This window comes from Neoarius graeffei, chromosome 1 (genome assembly GCF_027579695.1).
Source record: "Neoarius graeffei isolate fNeoGra1 chromosome 1, fNeoGra1.pri, whole genome shotgun sequence".
In the NCBI taxonomy this organism is placed as follows: domain Eukaryota; kingdom Metazoa; phylum Chordata; class Actinopteri; order Siluriformes; family Ariidae; genus Neoarius; species Neoarius graeffei.
The window spans coordinates 48,684,066-48,711,371 of record NC_083569.1 but is presented as its reverse complement, the minus strand read 5'-3'; the positions used below and the strand labels follow the sequence as shown (position 1 = coordinate 48,711,371).

The 27,306-nt window shown below is 42.9% G+C and overlaps 2 protein-coding genes across 3 annotated transcripts; one reads left to right on the top strand and one right to left on the bottom strand.

Moving 5' to 3' along the window:
• On the top strand, positions 1–12,904 carry chmp5b (charged multivesicular body protein 5b). The gene is made up of 8 exons (XM_060932993.1): positions 1–161; positions 5,828–5,932; positions 8,023–8,069; positions 8,142–8,235; positions 10,085–10,156; positions 10,327–10,435; positions 12,252–12,367; positions 12,474–12,904. Exons 1-8 carry the CDS (start codon positions 93–95, stop codon positions 12,522–12,524), a joined length of 663 nt encoding a protein of 220 aa, XP_060788976.1. The 5' UTR covers positions 1–92; the 3' UTR covers positions 12,525–12,904.
• fastkd3 (FAST kinase domains 3) lies at positions 12,390–26,703 on the bottom strand. 2 transcript variants are annotated; one of them, XM_060932980.1, is made up of 7 exons: positions 26,643–26,703; positions 17,496–18,967; positions 15,355–15,437; positions 15,083–15,257; positions 14,015–14,084; positions 13,829–13,943; positions 12,390–13,501 (listed from the first exon to the last, which is right to left on the bottom strand). In XM_060932980.1, exons 2-7 carry the CDS (start codon positions 18,940–18,942, stop codon positions 13,403–13,405), a joined length of 1,989 nt encoding a protein of 662 aa, XP_060788963.1. In that variant the 5' UTR covers positions 18,943–18,967; positions 26,643–26,703; the 3' UTR covers positions 12,390–13,402. The 2 variants fall into 2 exon arrangements, with proteins under 2 accessions (XP_060788963.1, XP_060788956.1); XM_060932973.1 differs by having other exon boundaries at positions 26,134–26,692.
• Between the last annotated feature and the right edge of the window lie 603 nt (positions 26,704–27,306).

The window sequence follows — 27,306 nt, the reverse complement described above, 5'->3', positions numbered from 1 at the left end:
CGTCAGTGTGAGACTATTTCCGGGATTGTGAGGGAGCTGGTATTAGGGAGCAGAGTTTTGACTGTTTGGTGATTTTAAAGAAATTTGTCAAAATGAACCGTATTTTCGGTAGAGGAAAGCCCAAAGGACCAGCTCCCAACCTGACAGACTGTATCGGAAACGTGAGTATTTGTTTATCCGACTTTTAAGACCTGTCTAACGAAATAAACAATGAAAGTGATTTGTAGGCGAGCGAGCTGTTCCACACAATAGAGTCGCTGAAGTTACTGCCTTTTAACTCCGGCTAGTTTAGCACAGAGTCCTGCCTTTAGCTGGCTGGGTTTTATGTGTGTAATAGTTATATCGCTGTGGTTTTGTACTGTAATGTTAGCTTAGCTCGTAAGTAAACAGATGTGCCCTGACAGGTTAGCTCACCAGCTTCACCCTGACAGCTAGCCTGCTTGCTAACTGTTTTTGTCTCGGATCTAGCGACGCGGTTTTTGCTGTGTCATGTAGTGGAGATACAAAGAGACATGGGGGCGATTTTCTCATGGGGGCTTCAAGCTTATAGTCAGGGAGAGAGGGGGTGTCTGGTGCTATCTATTTTGTGCTCTAATTGTTTTGACTACTAGCTGTGCCTCAGTTGTTGTGAGTGTTGTGTACAGACCCCCAGTAGTGACAGTCACTCTTTATTTACTCTTTAAATTGCACTACCGTTCAAAAGTTTGGGGTCACCCAGACAATTTTGTGTTTTCCATGAAAAGTCACACTTTTATTTCCCACCATAAGTTGTAAAATGAATAGAAAATATAGTCAAGCCATTTTTTCTGGCCATTTTGAGCATTTAATCGACCCCACAAATGTGATGCTCCAGAAACTCAATCTGCTCAAAGGAAGGTCAGTTTTATAGCTTCTCTAAAGAGCTCAACTGTTTTCAGCTGCGCTAACATGATTGTACAAGGGTTTTCTAATCCTCCATTAGCCTTCTGAGGCAATGAGCAAACACATTGTACCATTAGAACACTGGAGTGAGAGTTGCTGGAAATGGGCCTCTATACACCTATGGAGATATTGCACCAAAACCACACATTTGCAGCTAGAATAGTCATTTAGCACATTAGCAATGGATAGAGTGCATTTCTGATTAGTTTAAAGTGATCTTCATTGAAAAGAACAGGGCTTTTCTTTCAAAAATAAGGACATTTCAAAAGTTTGGGGTCACTTTGAACGGTAGTGTATCAATAAATAATGCCTGGCCACGACCTAAGGCCTCTGCATGCTCTTGCGACAAGGCTTTCGCAAATAGCTTTTCGCAGACAGTTGTAATTTATCGTTGAGCGGGGAGTAATAGGCGTGCGCGATGTTATTCACCGTCACAACGCAAGGGGGCACGAAGTCGCGAAATCGCTAGGAGTAGTTGGTGGGTGTGGTTAGTGGAGTGTTTATCCTCCGGTTACTTATAATGACTAGAACTGGAGTCGTATAGATGTCTGTACTTCCTCACTTCCTCGATCAACCACTCTTCATGCTGCTCCATCTTCGCTCGTGTTTTTAAAAATGGCGGTCGTGAAAACAAACCAAACCGGGAAAGTAGGGAAGCGGAAGTGCGTGTATACAGCGGATGTAGAGTGGACCAATCGGAGCCCTCTTGTCTGCGAGGCTTCTGCGGTGGTCACAATTTTTGGGAGGTGCGCGCAGAGCATCTGCGAAGGTGGGGGGGCTACGCAGACACTGTCTGCGACGCCATCTGCGAGGACTGGGTTGTCAGCATAAATTGGCCCTTAGTCACTCTGTTTGTTTTTGTAGAAAAATGTATCCTTTGTGGCCACACAGACGAAAACTCCACCCTGAATGACACTCTTTTTTTTTTTTTTTTTTTTTTTTTTTTTTAAACAGTAACCATGTGATCTTGAGTGGCATCCCAGATTTATTACAATTCTGAGTTTCTAGTTTAAATTTGCTTCATGGATATATATTAATCTGTTTCCATCCATCCATTATCTGTAGCTGCTTATCCTTTGCAGGGTTGCGGGGAAGCTGGAACCTATCCCAGCATGGCGGCACGTTGGTGTTGGCTCGGTCGCCTCACAGCAAGAAGGTTCCAGGTTCGAACCCAGCGGCCGGCGAGGGCCTTTCTGTGTGGAGTTCTGTGTGCATGTTCTCCCCGTGTCTGCGTGGGTTTCCCCCACAGTCCAAAGACATGCAGTTAGGTTGACGTGGGGCGGCCTTGGGCTGAGGTGCCCTTGAGCAAGGTACCTGACCACTGGCACTCTGGTGTGGCTGCCCACTGCTTCAGATGGGTTAAATGCAGAGGATGAATTTCACTGTGCTTGAAGTGTGCATGTGACACATAAAGGTTTCTTCTTCTGACTATGAGTGAGAGGCGGGGTACATCCTGGACAAGTCGCCAGATCATCGCAGGGCCGACACACACAGAGACAAATAACCATTCACATTCACACCTATGGTCAATTTGGAGCCACCAATTAGCCTAACCTGCATGTCTTTGGACTGTGAGGGAAACCCATGGGGAGAACATGCAAACTCCACACAGAAAGGCTCCCGTCAGCTGCTGAGCTCGAACTCAGAACCTTCTTAAGGCCTCTGCATGCTCTTGCGACAAGGCTTTCGCAGATAGCTTTTCGCAGACAGTTGTAATTTATTGTTGAGCGGGGAGTTATAGGCGTGCGCGATGTTATTCACCGGCACAACGCAAGGGGGCGCGAAGTCGCTAGGAGTAGTTGGTGGGTGTGGTTAGTGGAGTGTTTATCCTCCGGTTACTTATAATGACTAGAACTTTTTTTTTATAATGACTAGAACTGGAGTCGTATAGATGTATGTACTTCCTCAATCAACCGCTCTTCATGCTGCTCCATCTTCACTCGTGTTTTTAAAAATGCCGGTCGTGAAAACAAAACAAACCGGGAAAGTAGGGAAGCGGAAGTGCGTGTACAGCGGATGTAGAGTGGACCAATCAGAGCCCTCTTGTCTGCGAGGCTTCTGCGGTGGTCACAATTTTTGGGAGGTGCGCGCAGAGCGTCTGCGAAGGTGGGGGGGGCTACGCAGACACTATCTGCGACACCGTCTGCGAGGACTGGGTTGTCAGCATAAATTGGCCTTTACTGTGAGGTGACGGTGCTAACCACTACACCACTGTGCTGCCCTAGAAGATTAGATTAGATTAGATAAGATAGAACTTTATTGATCCCTTTGGGTGGGTTCCCTCAGGGAAATTAAAATTCCACCAGCGTCATTACAGGATAAACAGAGGATAGAAAACAGAGAAAAACTTCTAGATAAATTACATTATTTACATATACAAATATAAAAAAGAATAAGATATGGGGGGAAAAAAGAAAAAGAAAGCCAGCAGGAGAGGTATTGCACATTGTCCAGTATTGCTTATTGTCAAGCTACTTCTCCTTCCTGTCCTTCCTGTTACTCCTCCTCCCCAGAGAGGAGTTGTACAGTCTGATGGCATGAGGGACAAAGGAGTTTTTGAGTCTGTTCGTCCTGCACTTGGGAAGGAGCATTCTGTCACTGAACAGGCTCCTCTGGTTGCTCATGATGGTGTGCAGAGGGTGACTGGCATCATCCATGACGTTCAGTAGTTTGTCCATAAACCTCTTCTCTGCCACCATCTCCAGAGAGTCCAGCTTCATGCCGACCACAGAGCCGGCCCGCCTGATCAGTTTGTCAGCCTGGATGTGTCCTTCTTGGACGTGCTGCACACCATGGTGTAAAACAGGACACTGGCGACCACAGACTGATAGAACATCCGCAGGAGTTTCCTGCAGATGTTAAAGGACCGCAGCCTCCTAAGGAAGTATAGCCTGCTCTGTCCCTTCCTGTACAAGTGGTTGGTGTTACAGGTCCAGTCCAGCTTGCTGTCTAGCCACAGCCCGAGGTACTTGTAGGAATCCACAGCCTCCACCTTGACCAGAACTGGTCGTGACCTTGGTCTGGACCTCCCAAAGTCAATGACCAGCTCCTTGATCTTCAAGGTGTTGAGCTGCAGATGGTTCCTGTTGCACCAAACAGCAAAGTCCCTCACCAGGCTCCTATACTCCTCCTCTCTGTCGTCCCTGATACACCCCACGATGGCTGTGTCATCGGCGAACTTGCAACATGATTTATTAAGGTTTTCAGTGGTCAATTTACTGCTAATCGAGCCATTATTTAACACTGGAAGAAGAAACCTTTATTTGTCACATGCACACTCAAGCACAGTGAGATTCATCCTCTACATTTAACCCATCTGAAGCAGTGAACACACATGCGCACGCGCGCACACACCCAGAGCAGTGGGCAGCCATACTACAGCGCCCGGGGAGCAGTTAGTGGTCAGGGGTCTTGATCAAGGGCACTTTAGCCCAAGACCATCCTATGTTAACCTAACCTGCATGTCTTTGGACTGTGGGGGAAACCGGAGCACCCAGAGGAAACCCATGCAGACATGGGGAGAACATGCAAACTCCACACAGAAAGGCCCCGGTCAGCCGCTGAGCTCGAACCCAGAACCTTCTTGCTGTGAGGTGACAGTGCTAACCACTACGCCACCGTGCCGCTGGTCTGTTTTCACTTTGGTTAATAGTTCCCGATATTGCCCATTTGACTACCATGTGTACCTAAAGAGACTGCTGCTGCAGTAGTGCTTTAATCCTTGAGTCTATCCAGCTCTCTCACCTCTTGCCCTGTCCATCTGTGTCTTCTGCTCAACGTGATAGTCACAGCTCTTCAACTTTCATTCCAATTACCTTGTCTAGTTAGTCACCTCCGAGATCTCTAACTAGACAAGCCAAGTCTCGGCTGTAACTCGGCTGTCGTATACCTGCATTGCGTTTTGTAACTTTGACTCCAGTGTTTGCGATTTCCACTGCAACATTGGGTCTCAAATTAATATCATGTTGAATGTGACCTGGTGAAATGCTCTTTTGTATTTAGGAGCTGAATATGAAACCTAATTATACACCTGTATGTTTGAGAGTGCTGATCCCCCCCCCCCATGTGAAGTTGGTGTGACGCACAATTGCTAACTTCTCACAGGGATAACAAAAAATACAGCACCAGTCAAGAAACTGGCACCAGAATCGCTAAGCACAACTGCAGTATTTCAATATCAAAACATTTAATGCTTCAGTGTGGAGTTTTCTTTTAATTATTTTGCTCCCACCCCTTTCTAAGTTGAGGTCATGTATCAGGAACCTGTTCCTACGTGTCATGGCCAAGAAGCTCTATTTTTATGAAGCAGGAATGTCCTCGGCAGAGCTGCGTAGTTAATAAAGGATGGACTGTGGTTAAATAGTTCCTTCAGGGAAAAGGGTGTGTAACTGGTGAGTGACCAAACCAGTCTCGCATGTTTTTGCATATGACTGAATCACAGTGCCACATATCAAGATGTTTTGGTATTTCATAAAGTCAAGGGTGCATCGTTGGTAGGATGGCTAGTAACATTCCTTCCTAGCATTCAGAGAACGCGTAATGGAATGGTCTAGCGAGTGAGCAGGTGTGTGCCATTGAAAAGGTCCCGCCTTGTGCTATAGATGCGGATAGGATTGTTGGTGCTTTAAGAACGTCTGTGATGCACACAGTCATCTTTGAAAATTCTCTGAAGGAAGGACTTGGCTCTTGGTAGGATTCGAAGGATCCTAGACATCAGTACAGTCCTTCAGTGGAATTGGATGACGTGGCATCCTTGAAATGCAGCTGTTAAGGATCCTACCTTGACACTGAGAAGCATCTGTTATGTGCATCCTATACCATGTGATTTCTTGACCTTGCACCACATGATTGATTATATTGAATGTTATTTTTTAACTGCACTTTCTCCATTTTCCTCTAATCCTAGGTTGATTCTCGAGCTGAGTCCATTGATAAGAAGATATCCAGACTTGATGCTGAATTGATGAAATACAAAGATCAGATGAAGAAAATGAGAGATGGACCATCAAAGGTAAGGGTAATATACTGTAGAAGTTATGTATTGTCAATCACAAATACCTGATAAGCAAGGGGTGCAGCAAAGTACATCAAAATTATAATCATTCATTCATTCATTGGGTGTTTGTCAAAATCTTAAATGGCAGTTAAAATAGGAAGTCTAGGGAGTCAGAATTATACCGGAGTGCAAATTTGCATCCACGTTTAATATATAGAGTATATTACATGGTGGCGCGCAGATATGAATTTTGTCTTCAAGTGAACATACTGAAAATATTTTTCTACACGAGATGAAATTTCATATCTTTGCGCCACCGTGTAATGTTCTATATATTCCATAGACACATCTACAAAAAAAATACGCAAGTTGATCAAAATAATTTTAATTTTGAACCAGTTTGCCATTTTGATAAGTCAGTGGGAAAACACTGGGAGTGATGTCATCAGAGTGAAATATTTGGAAATGTTATCCATACAGGACACTTTTTTTCAGTGGAATAAAAACATGTATTCTGTTCCCTTTTAGCGGGTTCCATTCATTTGGTTTGAGACCGTGCAATAATGTTAGCATATCGTTTATCCTACGTGTATTATGCTTATTACTACATACATCAATGGAGAATAAGCTTTGAATATGGTTTACGATATTGCACGTTGTCAAGACAACACGACGTCACACGTCGGAGCTGAAGCAAATATACAATGAGACACTTTTTTGCTGCGCATGCGCACAATCATTTCTGTGTTCGCTGGGAAAGAGAGACACATTGAAGACCTGAAAGGCTACCAGAACTTCTTTAGATGTTCTTCGCACACATTTACAAGAGAGAAACATGTCAATGGATGTTAAAAAACTGGAAAAGAGACACATCAGAGATGTAAAACTTCCGCGCTAGTGATCAACTGAGACAATTTGGAAACAAACATGGCCGCCAGGTTTGCTTCGTAAAATATGGAAGATTTTGAGAGAATTTTGGCTGCCAGGTCGCTCTGCTGTGTATAGTTGATTTTAAAAGTAACTAAGTAAATTACACAGGGAAATGAGTACTTGAGTGAAAAATACTGAGGCGAGCAAGCATGGAAGAAGAGTCTGGAGACAGAAATGTTAGTTTCTCGGTTGTTAGCCTGTGCTACTTGCTCTCGATAGCACTGGCTTGATGGCTATTATCAGAATTCGCTAACAGTGCTGATGAACGCTACACCAGCTGGAAGGTGACTTCACTGCCACACTAACAGTGCCAACTTGTGGGTAAACGAGCGTTGGCCTTTGAGAATGCTGATAGGAAGTGTGTGTGTGTGTGTGTGTGTGTGTGTGTGTGTGTGTAATAATTTATAATAATCTTGGCTGGATTTTTTGTGTTATCAGAGATATATTCCATTCTGAATGGAATATATGATATACCACTCAAAGCCAACCAATATTATTTAAATACGTATGTCACTCAGATCCAAGATGTATTTTTATATGAAAAATGCGGGTTTTTCAACACGAGAAGATAAACTTCATACCTTAAAGCCAACGTGTGATTTTCTTATTATATCAACACATTCACAAACAAAGTACCCAAATTTATCAAAACAATTCATCGATTTCCTCATGAGTGACACACAGAGATCTGTGTCACGGTTTTGGTTCTCCATGTTCTACATGTCCATGGTTGTTACAGCCATGCAATTTTTGAATGGATTTTGTGTTTTAATAATAAATACATTTAAAAACCTTAATGAACAAACTGGTAGCTGGGCAAAATAAAAGTAAATTAATCATTTGTATTGGGACATTGTAAAGCTAGATAAAAGTATAAGGAGTCAGAAGTATGTTTGTTTTTTCACGGAAATGTAATTAATTTTCAATTAAACAAATCCCAGTTTAAAAAAAAAAATTACTAGCAGCAAAGTATAATTACTTAAATACATTCCATCTCTCTTGCGTACTTGTCTGCAATATGCATGTTTAATCCTTCAAAGTACCGCTGTAATATTGGATTTATTGACATAATGGTGAATGGAGTGTGATTATATTAATGTTTCCATGTTGATATAAATTGGATTTTGATTTAGTAATAGTGTTGATCATTGTCTCTGCACTGTGGTCTTTTTCAGAACATGGTAAAGCAGAAAGCCATGCGGGTCCTTAAACAGAAGAGAATGTGAGTATAACTTGTTGTAAACACAACTTTTCTGCCATTGTGACTAGATTTTAATATTCTTTGTGTGTGTAGGTATGAAGGACAGAGAGATCAGCTGATGCAGCAGTCGTTTAACATGGAGCAGGCCAACTACACCATTCAGACACTTAAAGACACCAAAACAACTGTAAGAACACATTTCTCTTACTCCAAACCACAGCAGTTATACTTTGACTGTCGTACAACAAAGGTGTAAGGTACAACCCCGATTCCAAAAAAGTTGGGACAAAGTACAAATTGTAAATAAAAACGGAATGCAATGATGTGGAAGTTTCAAAATTCCATATTTTATTCAGAATAGAACATAGATGACATATCAAATGTTTAAACTGAGAAAACGTATCATTTAAAGAGAAAAATTAGGTGATTTTTAAATTTCATGACAACAACACATCTCAAAAAAGTTGGGACAAGGCCATGTTTCCCACTGTGAGACATCCCCTTTTCTCTTTACAACAGTCTGTAAACGTCTGGGGACTGAGGAGACAAGTTGCTCAAGTTTAGGGATAGGAATGTTAACCCATTCTTGTCTAATGTAGGATTCTAGTTGCTCAACTGTCTTAGGTCTTTTTTGTCGTATCTTCCGTTTTATGATGCGCCAAATGTTTTCTATGGGTGAAAGATCTGGACTGCAGGCTGGCCAGTTCAGTACCCGGACCCTTCTTCTACGCAGCCATGATGCTGTAATTGATGCAGTATGTGGTTTGGCATTGTCATGTTGGAAAATGCAAGGTCTTCCCTGAAAGAGACGTCGTCTGGATGGGAGCATATGTTGCTCTAGAACCTGGATATACCTTTCAGCATTGATGGTGTCTTTCCAGATGTGTAAGCTGCCCATGCCGCACGCACTAATGCAACCCCATACCATCAGAGATGCAGGCTTCTGAACTGAGCGCTGATAACAACTTGGATCGTCCTTCTCCTCTTTAGTCCGAATGACACGGCGTCCCTGATTTCCATAAAGAACTTCAAATTTTGATTCGTCTGACCACAGAACAGTTTTCCACTTTGCCACAGTCCATTTTAAATGAGCCTTGGCCCAGAGAAGACGTCTGCGCTTCTGGATCATGTTTAGATACAGCTTCTTTGAACTATAGAGTTTTAGCTGGCAACGGCGGATGGCACGGTGAATTGTGTTCACAGATAATGTTCTCTGGAAATATTCCTGAGCCCATTTTGTGATTTCCAATACAGAAGCATGCCTGTATGTGATGCAGTGCCGTCTAAGGGCCCGAAGATCACGGGCACCCAGTATGGTTTTCCGGCCTTGACCCTTACGCACAGAGATTCTTCCAGATTCTCCGAATCTTTTGATGATATTATGCACTGTAGATGATGATGATATGTTCAAACTCTTTGCAGTTTTACACTGTCGAACTCCTTTCTGATATTGCTCCACTATTTGTCAGTGCAGAATTAGGGGGATTGGTGATCCTCTTCCCATCTTTACTTCTGAGAGCCGCTGCCACTCCAAGATGCTCTTTTTATACCCAGTCATGTTAATGACCTATTGCCAATTGACCTAATGAGTTGCAATTTGGTCCTCCAGCTGTTCCTTTTTTGTACCTTTAACTTTTCCAGCCTCTTATTGCCCCGTCCCAACTTTTTTGAGATGTGTTGCTGTCATGAAATTTCAAATGAGCCAATATTTGGCATGAAATTTCAAAATGTCTCACTTTCGACATTTGATATGTTTTCTATGTTCTATTGTGAATACAATATCAGTTTTTGAGATTTGTAAATTATTGCATTCCGTTTTTATTTACAATTTGTACTTTGTCCCAACTTTTTTGGAATCAGGGTTATACACCAGAATTACTATGCCACATAAAACGCACACGACTACTGCTGATGGCTTCTTTAAAACATAATTAGCCTTACATTAGTAATGTTAATTTGTTTTGTTGAAGTAAAGGCTTCAGCATGTAAACCCCCCCCGTGAGGGAACTCAGTGATTTTGGTTTTATGTTTGACAGGTGGACGCTATGAAGGTTGGAGCCAAAGAAATGAAGAAGGCTTACAAGAACGTGAAAATTGATCAGATTGAAGTAAACACAAAGTCTTTTCTATTTTCCATACAACATTACCCATCTGCAGAAAACTCTCTTCCTTTTACTTTGTACTGATGCATCCTTAAACTCAAGTATATAAAATTGACCAATGATGTGCTCTAAATATGTTTGTGAGAGACATGGCTAAAGCTTAATGTGGGTTGTAGGATCTTCAAGACCAGTTGGAAGACATGATGGAGGATGCTAATGAAGTACAGGAGGCTCTGAGCCGCAGCTATGGAACGCCAGATATCGATGAAGATGATCTAGAAGCAGGTTAGTACATGAAGTATAGAGTCGTACCACCTAGACATGACTAATCTTTTATGCCTCTGCTACTGAGTGGTGTAGGCATTATGGTTTCAAGTTTTCAGTCTGTCCGAGAGTTGTTAGCTATCAATGAGTGGTTGTAGGCTTTATATGGAATTCTCATGTTTCTATACACAGAATATTCCAGTTTTTGCCCTTATTCCGAAAGACAATATTCCTACTAAGCTGTTTGCATGGGCAATGAAAATGAATATTCCACTAAATTTCCTGTTTAAAGGCTGAGATTTTTTTTTTTTTTTTTGGTGCTAAAACAGAATAGCAGTTAAACTCGGCGAGGTTTATTTGAGTCCCTGGACAGAGGCAACTATTCTCTAAACCATATGGTAGCGGATATATTCGCAGACAAAAGCTGAGTAAATTTAGCCCTTTTAGAACCGCAAGTAGCAGACGGGAGCCGCGTGACGTCACAGGTGTGCATCAGCCACGAACAACAACATGGGCGACCAAAGCAAGCAGGAATTTAGTGAGGGAGAAACTTCAAGTTTTAGTAGTTTTTCGTCAGGTCAAGTTAATGACAACGTACTGACAGAAGAAGTGGCCAGCGATAGGGAAGAAGACACACGTATCGAACCATACCAATTCGAGACAGAATTGTCATGATGAACCCGAGGACGATCATGAAGACCGACTTGCAAATATAGAATGGTAAGCTTTCCAAAACGTTCTTAGAACTAGAAGAGACTTTAAAAAAAAAAGACTAAGATGATATGCTAGCCTAGTACAGCTACAGCTGATGGTCTTCAATTCAACTTTTCCGTGGCCGTGCACAGCCTTTCGCTGGCAGTAGACCGCCCAGTAAATGTGCAAGGGGGGGTTGATGACTGGAAGTTGAAGATTCATTCCTCAAGTTAGTGGTATTACAGTATATTTGAAACAAAATGCTTTGCAGTTCATTGTAGCAAAGTCTTGACTAATTAGTGATTTCCTTTCCCTGAAAGATACAGGGCCACTCTCTCCACGGCATTTGTGCTGCTGCACCTGGCAGCAATACATTTGCTTTCTGGGTGCTTTCCCTTTATTTTCTCTCCCCCTTCTTCTCAATCACAGTCGTAGATTGTAGTTTAAAGATTTGTCTCTCTTTCTATGTCGTTTTCCGTCAAAATGAACATAATCTAGCAGAGTCGGACAGAAGCTACGTTGTATGGATTCAAGTGGAAAAACCACCAGTAAAATCACTCACTCCTGACGTCACACAAAAGCCAGCTAATAATGACAACGTTGGTACCAGGATTCCCTTGACGGGAAATTTAAACTCGACAAATTTTGAATATTTACGACGTGGGTTTCAATGATAAGTTTTCATTGTCGGGACTTGTACTATTATTATCCAAGGGGGAAAGGGGTACATTTCTCTCGGCCTTTAAATGCAGCCATGCACACTCTGATTAATGTAAAGTACCCCATCTTGGTTTGTGTACAACACACAGCTGAACATGGACAAGAGGCTGTGTGTCTCAAACTGCCGTAAAAACCCCACTTGAGACGCAAAATTCGAATGTGCTATATACAGCTCCGAAAACCTGAATAATATCCGCGTATCCTACATGTCTTAATCAGAAAATGCTAAATTTGGAATAAAGTTGCCACCTGATTGGCGAACTGCATAAATGAGTAGGTGTACAGGTTTTCCAAAGACAGTAAATGGTGTGTTTTTGGATATTACTACCATGTAAGCTACTAACACAAAGGACTAGACTTGGTGCATCCTCATTGAGTCCCTTTTAACCATTATCCATTGATGGATATGTGGGATGTTTGTTAGAGCTGGATGCACTTGGCGATGAGCTGCTTTTGGACGACGACAGCTCTTACCTTGACGAGGCGTCCTCAGCACCAGCTATACCAGAAGGCACTCCAGGAGAGAGGAGCACCAACCGGGTAATAACAAACACCAGATGTATTTGATGTTCATTACTTTTAATTTACCTTGCCAAGAAAATCAGTTGAATCAATTTGACATGTATTCATTTTTCCCCTGACACAGGATGGTGTTCTGGTTGATGAATTTGGACTTCCTCAGATTCCAGCATCATAAAAAACAAAACGAAGAACCTCTTATCTCCCTTAAACTTATGCATCGGACATGTAAAAAGACTCTGATTCTTGCATTTACAATTTTTTTAAGAAACATTCATATAAGATCAAGTGCTCTGGGGTTAAAGACGAAGTATTCATAATTGCAAACACAGCCAATCTTTATCTATCACCCTGCTTATTTTCTTGTTTCATAAGGAATGTAGTCACTAACTAAATGTCAGGAATAATCATTAAGGTCTGTAGTTACAATAACTTGATTTACCTTTAATTATCATATACAGTTCTTTGTATTTTGTTTCTAAGAAAGTACCTCATTGACTTTGTACAGCAACAATGGGTTGCCATCTTTCAACAAATAAATTATTCTATATTTGACAATGTGGGTACAAGCTTGGATTGCCTTGAAAAGGTGCTGCGTTTTCTTCATCATGAACAGAGCTGTACAATCTGAGGATGACCAGCCAATGCATATTTGATTACCTGAAACGGGCCATTTACTGTTCTTTTAAAGGAATTAAATGTCATTGAAGCAAATAATTCCACAAGTCTGTGTGAAATTAACATTCCCAATTTGATAAATGACATTTTTAAAAGCATTGGTCGTTTTCCTTTATTTGAACAAATAATTTTATACAGTACTTGTCATTCAAGTTAAAAAAAAATACATGAGACTATAAACTAGGGCATCATTTAAAAATGAACAGCAGTATAAGGCATTATGTTCCTCAATGTGTAATGCTGGCCTATCTGTTTCTCTGTCAAATACATTTAGAAGATAGTGAACAGAGGCTATTTTGTGAGTAGTATCACAGAATGCTGCATATATTAGAGGGAGTGACGCTGATGTGAAACCTGCTGCACGTAGAAAACAAGTGATCACCAGCTGAGTCGGTATGTGTGAGGGAAAATCTTCTTGTGCAGGTACTCGACTGTGTTTACCTTGTCCTTCAGGTTTTCAAACTCGTAATAGGGAATCTAAAGAGAAATATTTTTAGACCTTTAGCACAGGTAAGGTTTGCTCTATGCACAAATTATTCTATTTTGGCTTTAAACAAGAACCATCTTCCCTATATTATTCTGTTTTCTTATTATTCTAGCCAACAAGAATTAGAAAATCTCGGAGTTGACTATTAGAATAAACAGAATATTGAAAAAAAAACAGTATGGAAAATGAGGGAACAAACCCAACCACTGCTATTTTACATATTAATACAAACTGGAATAAATGAATGGGCAAAAAGCAAGCATTATACCTTATTCTAAAACTATATGCTTAGAACAGAGCACAGTGAGGACACTCACCCGAACAACTTCATATCCCAGAATCTTTAGATGTCGCTGCTTGATGGCCTCCTTTCCCAGAAGGTGTCTGGCATTAGCAGCAAAGCGCTTGGGCCCGTCAATACAAACAGCAATTCTGAGTGTGAACGCAGAGATGTGCTTATTAACAGTCCCAAACACTAGTATACTCAAATATACTCTTATTACCTTTTATATACTTCCTCAACATGACTGGCAGGTAAGACACAGCCATCTTCATCTAGTTTTATCTCCACATCTGAAGAAAACCAGTTGGACAGTTATAATCTGTTTGCTTCTGTAATCCAGCACATTTGGGATTGAAACAAAACACTGGCTGTATGAGGTAATGTTGAACCACTGATTTTAAAAACTCAGTTTACATTTTCCACTTTTGCCTTTATTCTATTTTATATGAATCCAGTGTGCTGGAATACATAGCTAATACAACAACAAATTATCCTCACTGTACATTTTAACAATTTTTCCATGAAATCAAGTCGTGCCGAGTTGGCTATAAGCCATGTATGACGAGATTGCATGGAGTAATTGTTTTATCATATCCACATTCACTGGCTTTTGAGAAACAGCATTTTTATTTCTTGTGAATTTGATAATTTTATGCAAAATGTCTAACAAAATAATTTCTGCTTAGGCAGACTTCTTAACCTATGGATGGCTGCACAAATTGGCTTGCGTTTTGTTTTTTTGTAGAAAGTGCTGTCATTCAAAGGTATAGAATAGCTTTCGAGATTTACTTAACTCTTCCTTGGACATTGCAGTTATGTAATTTTTCAAACTACTTTGAGCTTTTAAGCTAGTCTTAAAAAAAATCAACAAGTTTTAATGCTTAAAGATGAATATAAACAACCCATTGAAATGATAGCAATTTGTGGAAAAATACAATAATGCTTGAAAAAAAATGTTCTTACCAACAAATACCTTTTTATTCCATAATGGTTTTTTTTTTTGGGGGGGGGGTTCGAGTAGAGTTTTCATTTCGTCCTTGGTTGGTTCAGCAACAGGCACCGCCATTTTGTTTTTCTCTGCTCACGGTATATGAGCTAGTAGTAGAGAAGCCAATCAGAGCGTGCAATTGCTCATATCCAGTGAATGTGAATAGAATAAATAAGCATATTTATTGTGTAAGATACCATAAGGACTAGAATGAGCTGGTTTAATTACAGTGCAACTGCATATTCTACCACACGCATATGTGGTTAAGGTTTTTTTTTGGTGGATGTCTGCATACCCTACCAAGTGTGTAACAGTATGGTGTAAAGACCCTGGAGGCAAAGTAAGTTCGAGCCCCCAGCAAATTCACTAATCCATTCTTCACCCCATTATAGAGATGAGGATCCACCGGACTCTCCAAAGAACATCCAGGAAACAGAAATGACTTTACTCGCAGCTTGGGTAAAAACTGTGGACCCTAAACATAATCATGCAAAAGGAAGACTTAGTATTGAAGGCATTTTTTTTTAAACTTTGAATATTGGTTTAAATGTGCAGGATGCATAAATACACACCCGATAGAACGGACATTCCAGTTTCATTGTCATGTAGAGCTGTGTAAGCTGAGCCAGTACCCCCTGATCCATTACACTGCCCTCTGACAATACAGGACAGGGTACTCCAATTTATTAATAATAATATTAATAATAATGTACATGCACACATCACTCAGTTTCTATTTTAAGTGCACCTCACTTGTAGCTACACTCACTCGCCATTTTATCAAGAACACATCCTGTACATGTGCTGTGTAGGTATACACTTCACTGTTCCATGTTAGTATAAAGCAACTGTGAATGGATGACTGGATATGGTGGAGGAAATGGGGTTGTGGTTTGTGTGATGGTGGGAGGAATGATATGGTATGCTTTTATATACTATTCAAGGTTACGAGCTAGCAAATTTTTAGCTCCTTCTAGCTTGTTCATCAGTGGAAAGGAAACATCACAGGACCCCTGCTGATTACATGACTGTGTATGTCTGCATATACAAAAGTGCTCCAAGAGCACAATATCCCCCGCTAGCAAGTCTGCCATAATTCTGGTAAAATGCGACTGAATTGAATGAAATTACAATATGCGTATTCGACATATAACAAAGAATCCTGTCAAGTTTTGTGAAATTCCTCCAAAAATTGTCAGAAGAGTCAATTTCAGAAGGTGAGCACCCTTCCTGGGATGGACGGACGGACGGACATCGCCACGACATAATCCCCCTTCGAGCCTTTCAGCCAGCGGGGGTAAAAATTATGAGGGAAGTTGATTTCAGAAAGCAAGCACACCTTGATGAAATTGACAAAGTTTGTTAATAATCAAGGGCATAACTCTGGTAAAATTTGCCCAAATTAAATGAAATTTCAATATGCGTATAACTGCCATATAACAAAGCCTTTTGCCAAGTTTGGTGAAATTCCTCCACAAATTGTGAGAGGAGCTGATTTCAGAAGAATGTACACCCTCATGAAATTGTCAAAGTACAAGTTATTTAATCAAGGGTCAAATCTCTGGGAAAATTTTCACAAACGAAATTAAATCGGGGGCGGCACGGTGGTGTAGTGGTTAGCGCTGTCGCCTCACAGCGAGAAGGTCCGGGTTTGAGCCCCGTGGCCGGCGAGGGCCTTTCTGTGTGGAGTTTGCATGTTCTCCCCGTGTCCGCGTGGGTTTCCTCCGGGTGCTCCGTTTTCCCCCACAGTCCAAAGACATGCAGGTTAGGTTAACTGGTGACTCTAAATTGAGCGTAGGTGTGAATGTGAGTGTGAATGGTTGTCTGTGTTTATGTGTCAGCCCTGTGATGACCTGGCGACTTGTCCAGGGTGTACCCCGCCTTTCGCCCGTAGTCAGCTGGCATAGGCTCCAGCTTACCTGCGACCCTGTAGAACAGGATAAAGCGGCTACAGATAATGAGATGAGATGAGATTAAATCGCAATATGCGTATTACCGACATATAACAAGGCCTTTTGCCAAGCTTCGAGAAATTCCTCCAAAAATTGTGAGAGGAGTTGATGTCAGAAGGCAAGCACACCTTCATGAAATTGTAAAAGTACAAGCTTGTTAATCAAGGGCCACAACTCTGGTAAAATGCGACTGAATTGAACAAAATATGTGTACTACCACCAACATATAACAATGCCTCTTGTCAAGTTTCATGAAATTCCTCCACAAACTGTGAGAGTTGATTTCAGAAGGAAAACACACACTCATGAAATTGTCAAATTATAATTTTGTTAATCAAGGGCTGTAACTCCGGTAAAATGTGACCCAATTTCACGAAATTACAATATGCGTATTACCGACATATAACAAAGAATCCTGCCAAGTTTCCTGAAATTCCTCCACAAATTGTGACAGGAGTTGATTTCAGAAGGTGAGCACCCTTCCCGAGACGGACAGATGGAAATCACCACGACATACTGTAATCCCCCTTCGGGCCTTTAGGCCAGCGGGGGATAAAAACACTGGATTTTTAAATCTAGTGTACACTTCCTAGCCACTTCATTATACTCCTGTACCTAGTTTGCAGGTGTACCTCCACTGTTGGATAGATATTTTTGGTTAGTGGACTCAACCCAGTAGAGACACTGTGGTGTTTATAAGTGCACCTATATTGTATTTTTTTTTAAAAATGGCCAAACTGGTACAAGATAGACCCTCTTACCCTGAAGTTGCTGTAGGAAGAATGGGCTGAAGACCTTTGAGACAAAGTTGAGTGGAAATCTCTGTAGAAGAGTACAAGCATGTAGCAACTCAAGCAGAGATCGAGGCTGGAAGTGCGAAAAACGTGCATTCAGGACAGACTCCACCTTCCGGAAAAGTTGACCAGCCTCCTGAGGTACATATCCCACTACTCCCAGTGCCACTATCTGCTGAGATACCTGTTCCGTGGTGTACTCATCTGCTCTGTACACAAAGCTTTCAGCCACCGCGTCAAAAACAGGAGGAGAAAAAATTCGGCGGCGCCCAAAATATTGCATTACTCTTGTTACTGTCTCAGGATGAGCCGTAAAGGCTATTTTGGGTACGTGGCGTTCCAGAGCTTCAATGAGAAAGTGATCACTGTGTCCATAGTGCATAAGCGCAGACAATACAGTCGACAGTTCTGTATCTGCAAAGTTTGGCACATGACGCACAGCCTGTTTGCACAAAGCAATCACCAGTGGGAGTGCCTGTGTTTGGCCCAGCATCATAAGAGCTCCTAATGTTTCGCTGACTGTTACAGGATCCATTCTTGAGGCAAGTCTGAGGGCTCGAGTGTTCATTTCATTCAGCAATTCCTGGTAACGTCCACCCTCACCCAACCCTGCAGCTAGCATTTTATAGACAGAGACCAGCTCACTTGGACTCCAATGAGCTGGATCTTTGTTCTGGATCTGCCGCATAGCCTCCTCTAGGTTACCACAGTCAGGCCCGTCTACTGTGAAAAGCGCTTGCACTAACTCGCACAGAATCTCAATGCTCAAGCGGCCTGCGTTTAGCCGTACCTGGCTCTCGGACATCAATCTCATCACCAAGCAACTCTGTGGGTCTAGATAGAGGCGCGTACAGCCCAGCAGAGCTCTTACCACCAACTCATCTTCTAGCTCACCAGCAGCTTCTTGTAATCTCAGACACATCTTGTTTAAAGTCGGATCAGACAGCAGCACCTCTGGCTCCCTAAGTCCTCTGGCTCCGTCCTGTTCCAGATCAGCCAGTCGGTGGAGAACAGCAACAGCACCTGCATTTGAGAGATGTCGCGTGGAGTGCACAAGGTGCAGCACTTGCTGAGAAGTCATGTAGGAGTAAAGGCGCTCTTTAAAGGCACGTTCCTCATCAGAGCTCAGGCCATGCAACAGAGATTTGAGAGCTCCTCCTGTAGAGGGGTCACGGGGAAGACGGATAGATCCGGCTACGAGAAAGAGAGGCTCACGGGTCGTGATGCACAATTGCCTTTTTCTCACGTTTCCCTCTTTCCCAGAGAGAGAATGACAGCAGCCTTGAAACAAGGTGAGAATACCAGGAGCCCACACATGTTGTCTGGCACACACATTCAGAGTAGTGGGAGAGTGCAGATGGGAAAGAGTCACTTGCCTCAGCATGTGCAGCCTCCGCACCACTTTCAGAGCCATGAAAGTGTGTTATGACATCCTTCACCTACAGTGATAAAAAAAAAAAAAGGAACCAATCAGAAGTAGACATCACCTTCATTTTCAAGTGCAGCGTTTCCCAACCCAGACCTTGTGAACCATTAGAGGTTCCATATCTAAAAACATTCCCAGCTCTTCCGCACTACCAACCCTGTTCAGTGTTCCCGATGGCTTCATTCAAGCATATACAGAAAGATAATGCTGAGATGGTGCTTGGGGACTGGCTTGAAAAACACTGTCCGACTGTACATTACATGCTAATGCTCGAGGGAATTAAATCCCTTAAACTCACATTCTTACTCTTGTATCTATACCCTGTTTTTATATAGTGAGTGAATAATGGAAGTCATGACAGGCAACCAAAAATAATCTGCGTTTACTGTGTTCATTATGATATGATGATAATTTACACCTTGAGAGTAGCAGTAGACAGTATTGCTACTGACCTCTTTGCGCATCACACATCACGTGATAATTCCACCTGGTGGTCAAAGAGACACCATCTTTCGTGTAAGCAAGGCTTAATCTGTCTTCAATATGGTTCATTTTTGCGCTATTTTTGGCTGTTCAAATGGAGAAAAAGGCTACGTTCACACTGCAGGCTGAAGTGACTCAAATCCGATCTTTTCGCCCATATGTGACCTGTATCCGATCTTTTATTGACAATATGAACGACACAGATCCGATTTTTTCAAATCCGACCCAGGCCGTTTGGATATGTGGTGCTAATTCCGATTCCTATCCGCTCTTTTCATATGCGACTTCAGTCTGAACCGCCAGGTCGCATTCATCCGACTTACACGTCATCAACAAGCCACAAACGTCACTATTCTGCGCTGAAGTAGGCAGCGGGTCTCTCAAAAAAAGTTACAACAACATGGCGCATAATCACGGGCACAGATAGAGGGTGGGACTCGTCCCACCCAGATTTAAATTCACCTCGTTCGGTCCCCCCCACTTATAGGGAGGAAAAAACGTCTATGCTGTCTTTCTTTGCATAAGGCAAACCTCACGGAAAAATCAAAAGACTAATTACCATTCGGTTTATTGAGGTGCACAGCAGTACATACATAGTTGCAACAACTCACATAAAACAAAACAAAGACTGATATTCGGTTGGTTGAGCTGCGCAGACTGCACAGGTTGCGAGCTCGAGCTTGGTTGCTATGGTTACTAACAACAAGTTTGACAGGCATATCGGGGTTGGGGTTGGTTTGCTGGCAGCTTTGTCCCCCCCAGTTTTTTGTCCCTCCCAGTTCAAAAAATGTATCTGCACCCCTGCGCATGACATCAATGCGAGGGACGCTTCGGGCTGTGAAGGTTCTGAATCTTCTCAATGGAAGGACGCAGAGGTTAGGGAGCTAATTTCCATTTGGGGGATGCAGCTATTCAAGCTAGATTGGATGGGTCATACCGCAACCGGGCGGTTTTACTTCCGTAAACACTGGCCATGCTCACTGCGTGTGACGTCGTCGTATCCTGCAATGCGCATGCGGAACACTTTTAGGTCGCTTTTCGTTCATACTGAGGATCACATACAAGTCGCATATATTTGTTAATGTGAACGACCTCACAAAAAAATCGGAATTGAGCATTAAGCCTTGCAGTGTGAACGTAGCGAAAATGTATTTTTAAAAAAACAGAAAGTCGGAAGCGAGTATGGAAGAGTTTGCTTAAGAATCTCATTTTTTTCTGCTCGTATTCGAGTTAGCTTTTTCATGAAAGTGTTTGATTTTCTTACAGGTGAAGCCGCTTCCTTATTTGACATGGAAAACCCAGATTGGTTTCAGACATAACTTGGTAAAAAACCCAACGAGAAACAACATGCGCGATATATCCTGAAAGAACAAAAAAAGATTAAGAGCAAAGAGCGCTGGAGCTTTGTTTCTGTTATCAGAGGAACACAGTCCTGTGCAAAAAGTCAGAGTGTAGTAATGAACCTCCAGTTCGAGAGAGTTCTACACAAACACACTGAACTTTACAACAGCTGCATGCATGTGAAACGGAAATAAATCGACTAAGGCAGGAAAAACTATTTTGGATAAAATTGTTACTGTCCGTTACACACTGATCAACCTGTGAGACTCAGCTGTGCCTTTTGAATCGAGAATAAATGAAGAGGGAACTGAACATTAACCGTTTACTGAAATTATTATTGCAAGGGTGGTTATAGTTACTATAGGACTATAACTACAACTGGAATGTGCCGATTCTGTTAGCGTTTGTAATTATTGTACCGTCCACTATTAGATCAAATTAAAATATCCCTGTCTGTGCGGAGTTTGCATGTTCTCCCCATGTCTGTGTGGGTTTCCTCTGGGTGCTCCAGTTTCCCCCACAGTCCAAAGACATGCAGGTTAGGTTAACTGGTCGCTCTAAATTGACCGTAGGTGTGAATGTGAATGGTTGTTTGTCTCTATGTGTCAGCCCTTCACGCACTTTTCTCCCCCATGAGAATTTTGAAAAGTTGGTAAGTATGAAATATTATTATTAATAATAATAATAATAATAAAAATAAGGGCGGCACGGTGGTGTAGTGGTTAGCACTGTCGCCTCACAGCAAGAAGGTCCGGGTTCGAGCCCCGTGGCCGGCGAGGGCCTTTCTGTGCGGAGTTTGCATGTTCTCCCCGTGTCCGCGTGGGTTTCCTCCGGGTGCTCCGGTTTCCCCCACAGTCCAAAGACATGCAGGTTAGGTTAACTGGTGACTCTAAATTGACCGTAGGTGTGAATGTGAGTGTGAATGGTTGTCTGTGTCTATGTGTCAGCCCTGTGATGACCTGGCGACTTGTCCAGGGTGTACCCCGCCTTTCGCCCGTAGTCAGCTGGGATAGGCTCCAGCTTGCCTGCGACCCTGTAGAACAGGATAAAGCGGCTACAGATAATGAGATGAGAATTAAAGCCGCTAGCAGCCTTGACAGGCCCTCGCACGCGTGGTTCTGCAACCCAGGACACCCCGCCACCCAACGAAACAGTCACATGTCATATATTCATCAAATGTTCGAAGGTAATGTGCATGTTGCAAATGCCATGACTGCTCGACGGATGAGAGATAGACAGACAAAGACTGTAAGTGCGTGTGTGTGTTTCTGTGGTGTGAAAATGTACATTTATGTACAAAACTATACGTGTTTCCTCCTTATCTCTATCTCGCGCTATAATCTTAAGTCATCTTAGCTTTCCTGTGTCTGCAGTGTGTGTGTGTGTGTACATGCAGAGTTTTCATATGTCTGCAACAAAATGCACAATGATAGCAGGTCACTATTATTGTGTGTGTGTGTTACTAGGACAACTATCATGATTCATGTCATTTTTGTACTGATCTAAGAGTTCTGAGTAAGGGTCTAGCCATAAGTTCTAAAGCAGGGCTTTTCAAAGTGTGGGGCACGCCTCCCCTAGGGAGCGCCAGAGTTCTTCAGGGGGGGCACAACGTGAGGAAAAATAAACCAGAATAAGTTACTATTGCGGACATTTAGCGAACTTCAGCTAGCGTTTGCCAGAGACAAAATGGATCGATTTTTAGTACCTAAAGCTACAGTGAGTGAGGAGACAGAGTCTGGGCCAAACAAAAAAAAGAAGGAAGTATGACCACGATTATTTAAAGTTTGGATTTTCATGGACTGGATCTGAAGATGCTCCACTGCCACAGTGTGTTGTCTACCAAGAGGTGCTAGCTAACGATGCTATGTCATCTTAACCAACTGGTCTTTCCTCAAGAGCAGAAAAAGGAACAGAACGGACAAGGAGGATAATAGGAACAAACGCAAGAACATTGTCATTCCCTACATTTCTGGTCTGTCTGAGAAACTCAGGAGGATCTTCTACAAACACAACATTCCGGTACATTTCAGACCCAGTAACGCTCTGAAGCAGAAATTGGTCCACCCTAAGGACAGAATAGCCAGACACAAACAGGACAGCATAGTGTATGCCATTCAGTGCAGTGAGGAATGCACGGACTCGTATATCGGGGAAACAAAACAACCGCTCCACAGGCGCATGGCTCAACACAGGAGAGCCAGTTCCTCAGGCCAGGACTCTGCTGTCTATCTTCATCTTAACAACACAGGACACTCATTTCAGGATTGCAACGTGCGCATTTTAGCCAGAGAGGATCGTTGGTATGAGCGAGGAGTTAAAGAAGCCATTTTTGTCAACCTGGAACGGCCATCACTGAACAGAGGTGGGGGTCTAAGACATCATTTATCAGCCACCTACAATGCAGTCCTTGGCACACTTCCCAGACAACTGAATGCACACCAAAACCCAGCTGTTTTCAGTGACTCACAGGAGGACAGAGAGAACCAGCAATCCATTGATCACCCCGACTCGTGAGGCCGTTCACACCCAGCCCCCAGTGACCCACACCAACAGGATGACTCAACGACACCTTAGGATTGCTTTTCATCCATGAGAGGATAAATACCTGATACGCCCTATTAGTCAGACAGAACTGAAGAAGCCTTTCGGATGAGAGGTGAAACGTCTTCAAGAATCTTCAAGCAAGTCCAGTTGCTCTCTTTTACCACCCACAGTTTACCATGACCTGGATGACTGAGAACCTTCACAGACACACTTTTACCCCTTTTCCACAAAATCAGTTCCAGGGCTGGTTCGGGGCCAGTGCTGGTGCTGGTTCACAACTCGTTCAACTTGCGAGCCAGCTGAGAACCAGTTTGCTTTTCCATCGCTCGCAGTGCCACATCATTACGTCGCTGTATACGTCATTATGTCGCTGTATATGTCAGTTACATCGCTACGTTTGCTTAAACCTTGGTGCGAATATCGAAGCAAAAACAACACGGAAGAAGCAGCAGCAGCAACAACAACAATAATAACAATGGATGACTTCACGTTTGTACAGCTGCTGCTGCTTCTCGTCGCTTAAAAATGGCGATCTTTCGCGGTCTTGTTATTGGTCTTAACAACTCCGCCCCCGCTGACGTAAGCGGTTCTTTCCTCTGGCCCAGCAGAGAGTTGGTGCTACCCTGGAACCGGTTTTTCTGGCCCCAGAGCCAGTTCTTTGTCAGTGGAAACAGAAAACCTGGTTCCTAACTAAGCACTGGCCCCGAACCAGCCCTGGAACTGCTTTGGTGGAAAAGGGGCATAAGACACCATTTATCAGCCACCTACAATGCAGTCCTTGGCACACTTCCCAGACAACTGAATGCACACCAAACCCCAGCTGTTTTCAGTGCGTTTACATGCACATAGAGAAAATCGAATTTCTGCCGTTGCTCGACTGAAATCGAAGTTCTAAATGCCATGGAAACACCTTAGCTAGGCTGAAATTGAACCGAACTGGATTTCTCGTAATCGAGCTACGCGACCTAGATTATGCGATTTTAGCTGAGCTACTTAGTGCATGTAAACCCTATCGAGCTACGTAGTCGAGCTACTTACTTCAGCACTGCCCCTTCCGGAAGTGACGAGTGCACAAGCGGGAAACACAACAGCCTCGGTCGGCATGACACGTCACCTTAGCTGCCACTTTATTAGGAACACTTGTGTCTGGGCATGTACGCACCCATTTCCAATTAGTTGGTAAGTTATTAGCATGTTAGCAGGCTAACAGTTAATATGTTCACCATTACAGATCAACTTCAACTTAGTGGCTATTTTATTAGGAACACTTCTGTTCGTGCATACAAACACTCTTCTTGTGAACACGGAACTGATAACTTTGTTTATACTCTTGAATAGCTCTTCTTCATGACGACAACCGGAAGTGTACCAACACGATGGGGCGTGTAGCGCCACCTGTGGCTCGGGTGCACAATGTACCTCACACAATAGCTCGATTTCCTTGTGTGCATGTAGGATTGGATTTCTCTGGCACCCCTGCTGGGACCCTTAGCTCGATTACCGACAGTAGCTCAATTTGGATGTGCATGTAAACGCACTGAGTGACTCACAGGAGGACAGAGAGAATCAGCATTCCATTCACACTCACATTCACACCTACGGTCAATTTAGAGTCACCAGTTAACCTAACCTGCATGTCTTTGGACTGTGGGGGAAACCGGAGCACCCGGAGGAAACCCACGCGGACACGGGGAGAACATGCACACAGAACTCCACACAGAAAGGCCCCGGTCAGCCGCTGGGCTCGAACCCAGAACCTTCTTGCTGTGAGGTGATATCACTGTATCTTAATTGAATCAACAGATGAACTACATCACAAAACAAGTTAATTTTGGGCAATTCCATGTAAATGTCAACCTCACCATGCAAAAATAAAGCAACATGTAATACATCAAAACCACTCCCAGAGATATCACCTAGGCCTGTATTTTACAGATGTGAATAAGTTGAACCAATTTGTAACCAACCTAATATGTCACTGTCAGTCTTTCTTTCTTATAATGTAAACCCCAAGCTAAAATCAACTTTGATCATGTACAATTCTATATTATTCCCACAAGCCACAGAAATGTATGCTAAAATCCACAAAACAATAGCCATCCTAAATATTATTTAAGAACTTTGATAGTTTTAGCTGATATTTAGAGAGTTTTTCAAAGGGTTATGGTGGTTAAATTGCTGATTTTCTAAACTTATGCCATGTCTATTTCAGATGCGTCACATCCATAACGGAATTTCGTCACATCCATAACGCTGACTTTTCCTTCCGAAACTCTGCATGAAATACAAAATATTTTAAACAAAGATTTTTTAATATTCACCTTGGACCCCTCTATCAAACGGATATCTCCATTTCGACATTAGGCTTACAATTTCACAGAGTTTGATAAAAATGTACAGTCACCCAAGAAAAGTGATACTTTTTCTGTCACATCCATAACGCATCTTTTATTGGCGTTTTCTGGCATGCCCTAGATGTACTATGGGAATTGTTCTTGTTCTATCACTTCTCCAGTATGGTACAGCCTTAAAATACGCAACACCTGTTTAAATACTGGGAGACAATAAAACATGCACTGGGTCATTTGTTGCCATTTTGAGTTCAAGTGTCACGTCCATAACGCTGGAATTGCTCTTTTGTAAATATTAAGAAGCAAACAAGCTGTGAAAAACATTTATTTCCTAACGGGCAGTCCATTGATCACCCCAATGACTCTCGAGGCCATTCACATCCAGCCCCCAGTGACCCACTCCAACAGGGTGACTCAATGACACCTTAGATGAGCTTTTCATCCATGAGAGGATAAATACCTGATGCTCCCTATTAGTCAGACAGAACTGAAGAAGCCTTTCGGATGAGAGGTGAAACATCTTCACGAATCTTCAAGCAAGTCCAGTTGCTCTCTTTTACCACCCACAGTTTACCATGACCTGGATGACTGAGAACCTTCACAGACACACTTTGAAAACCCCTGTTCTGAAGAGTTTTGTTTCAATTATGGGGCGCTATGAAGTCCCTGGACTACTTTTGTTGGTTAAAAGTCCCATTACAGTTTTGTCAAGACAAGACAGGAGGTGGACTGATATTCTGCAAACTGACAGGCACAAAAACAATGTGTCATATGATCTGTAATGGAGCCGAGCCGCTGTGGAAAGTGAAAGCGCTCCTCCGGTCACAGTGCAGCAGGTTCATCCGCCCCTGTGCCACCGAACTGACTCGAGGCTGGTGGACGCGGAAGCTACAGCAGTTACAAACGAGACACCCAAAATACATCTCAGCTACATTTACACTGATCCGACACTCTGAAAATGTACTTTACCGGAACGATTAGCAGCCGTTGTAGCTCTGCGAGTCAACGTGCTACCTGGACGTGCTGTGCAAAGTACGCATGTGCAGTATGGTGAATTCCTATTGGTTGAGCTGTGCTGTGGTAGGCGGGGCTTAATCAAGTGTTTGGCTGAAGTGATGAGGAAATTCACCAACATGGTAAAGTATTCAGTAATGATAATTTCCACCTAAAATGAGTTCGTTCTGCAGGAAATAAATGTTTTTCACAGCTTGCTTGCTTCTTAATATTTACAAAATCAACTTGTTTTGTAGGGGCGGCACGGTGGTGTAGTGGTTAGCTACAAGAAGTTCGAGCCCCGGGGCCGGCGAGGGCCTTTCTGTGTGGAGTTTGCATGTTCTCCCCGTGTCCGCGTGGGTTTCCTCCGGGTGCTCCGGTTTCCCCCACAGTCCAAAGACATGCAGGTTAGGTTAACTGGTGACTCTAAATTGACCGTAGGTGTGAATGTGAGTGTGAATGGTTGTCTGTGTCTATGTGTCAGCCCTGTGATGACCTGGCGACTTGTCCAGGGTGTACCCCGCCTTTCGCCCGTAGTCAGCTGGGATAGGCTCCAGCTTGCCTGCGACCCTGTAGAACAGGATAAAGCGGCTACAGATAATGGATGGATGGATATGACATGGTGGTGTAGTGGTTAGCG

What these genes read in the sequence shown, in the direction of transcription:
- chmp5b (XM_060932993.1), top strand. Translation starts at nt 93, where the DNA reads ATGAACCGTATTTTCGGTAGAGGAAAGCCCAAAGGACCAGCTCCCAAC. An exon ending in TGACAGACTGTATCGGAAAC is followed by an intron (nt 162 to 5,827) that starts GTGAGTATTTGT and finishes CTCTAATCCTAG; the next exon opens with GTTGATTCTCGAGCTGAGTC. An exon ending in GTCCTTAAACAGAAGAGAAT is followed by an intron (nt 8,070 to 8,141) that starts GTGAGTATAACT and finishes TTGTGTGTGTAG; the next exon opens with GTATGAAGGACAGAGAGATC.
- fastkd3 (XM_060932980.1), bottom strand. Translation starts at nt 18,942, where the DNA reads ATGGCTCTGAAAGTGGTGCGGAGGCTGCACATGCTGAGGCAAGTGACT. An exon ending in CTTCCTACAGCAACTTCAGG is followed by an intron (nt 15,438 to 17,495) that starts GTAAGAGGGTCT and finishes CTGTATTGTCAG; the next exon opens with AGGGCAGTGTAATGGATCAG. An exon ending in TGGGATATGAAGTTGTTCGG is followed by an intron (nt 13,502 to 13,828) that starts GTGAGTGTCCTC and finishes ATTTCTCTTTAG; the next exon opens with ATTCCCTATTACGAGTTTGA.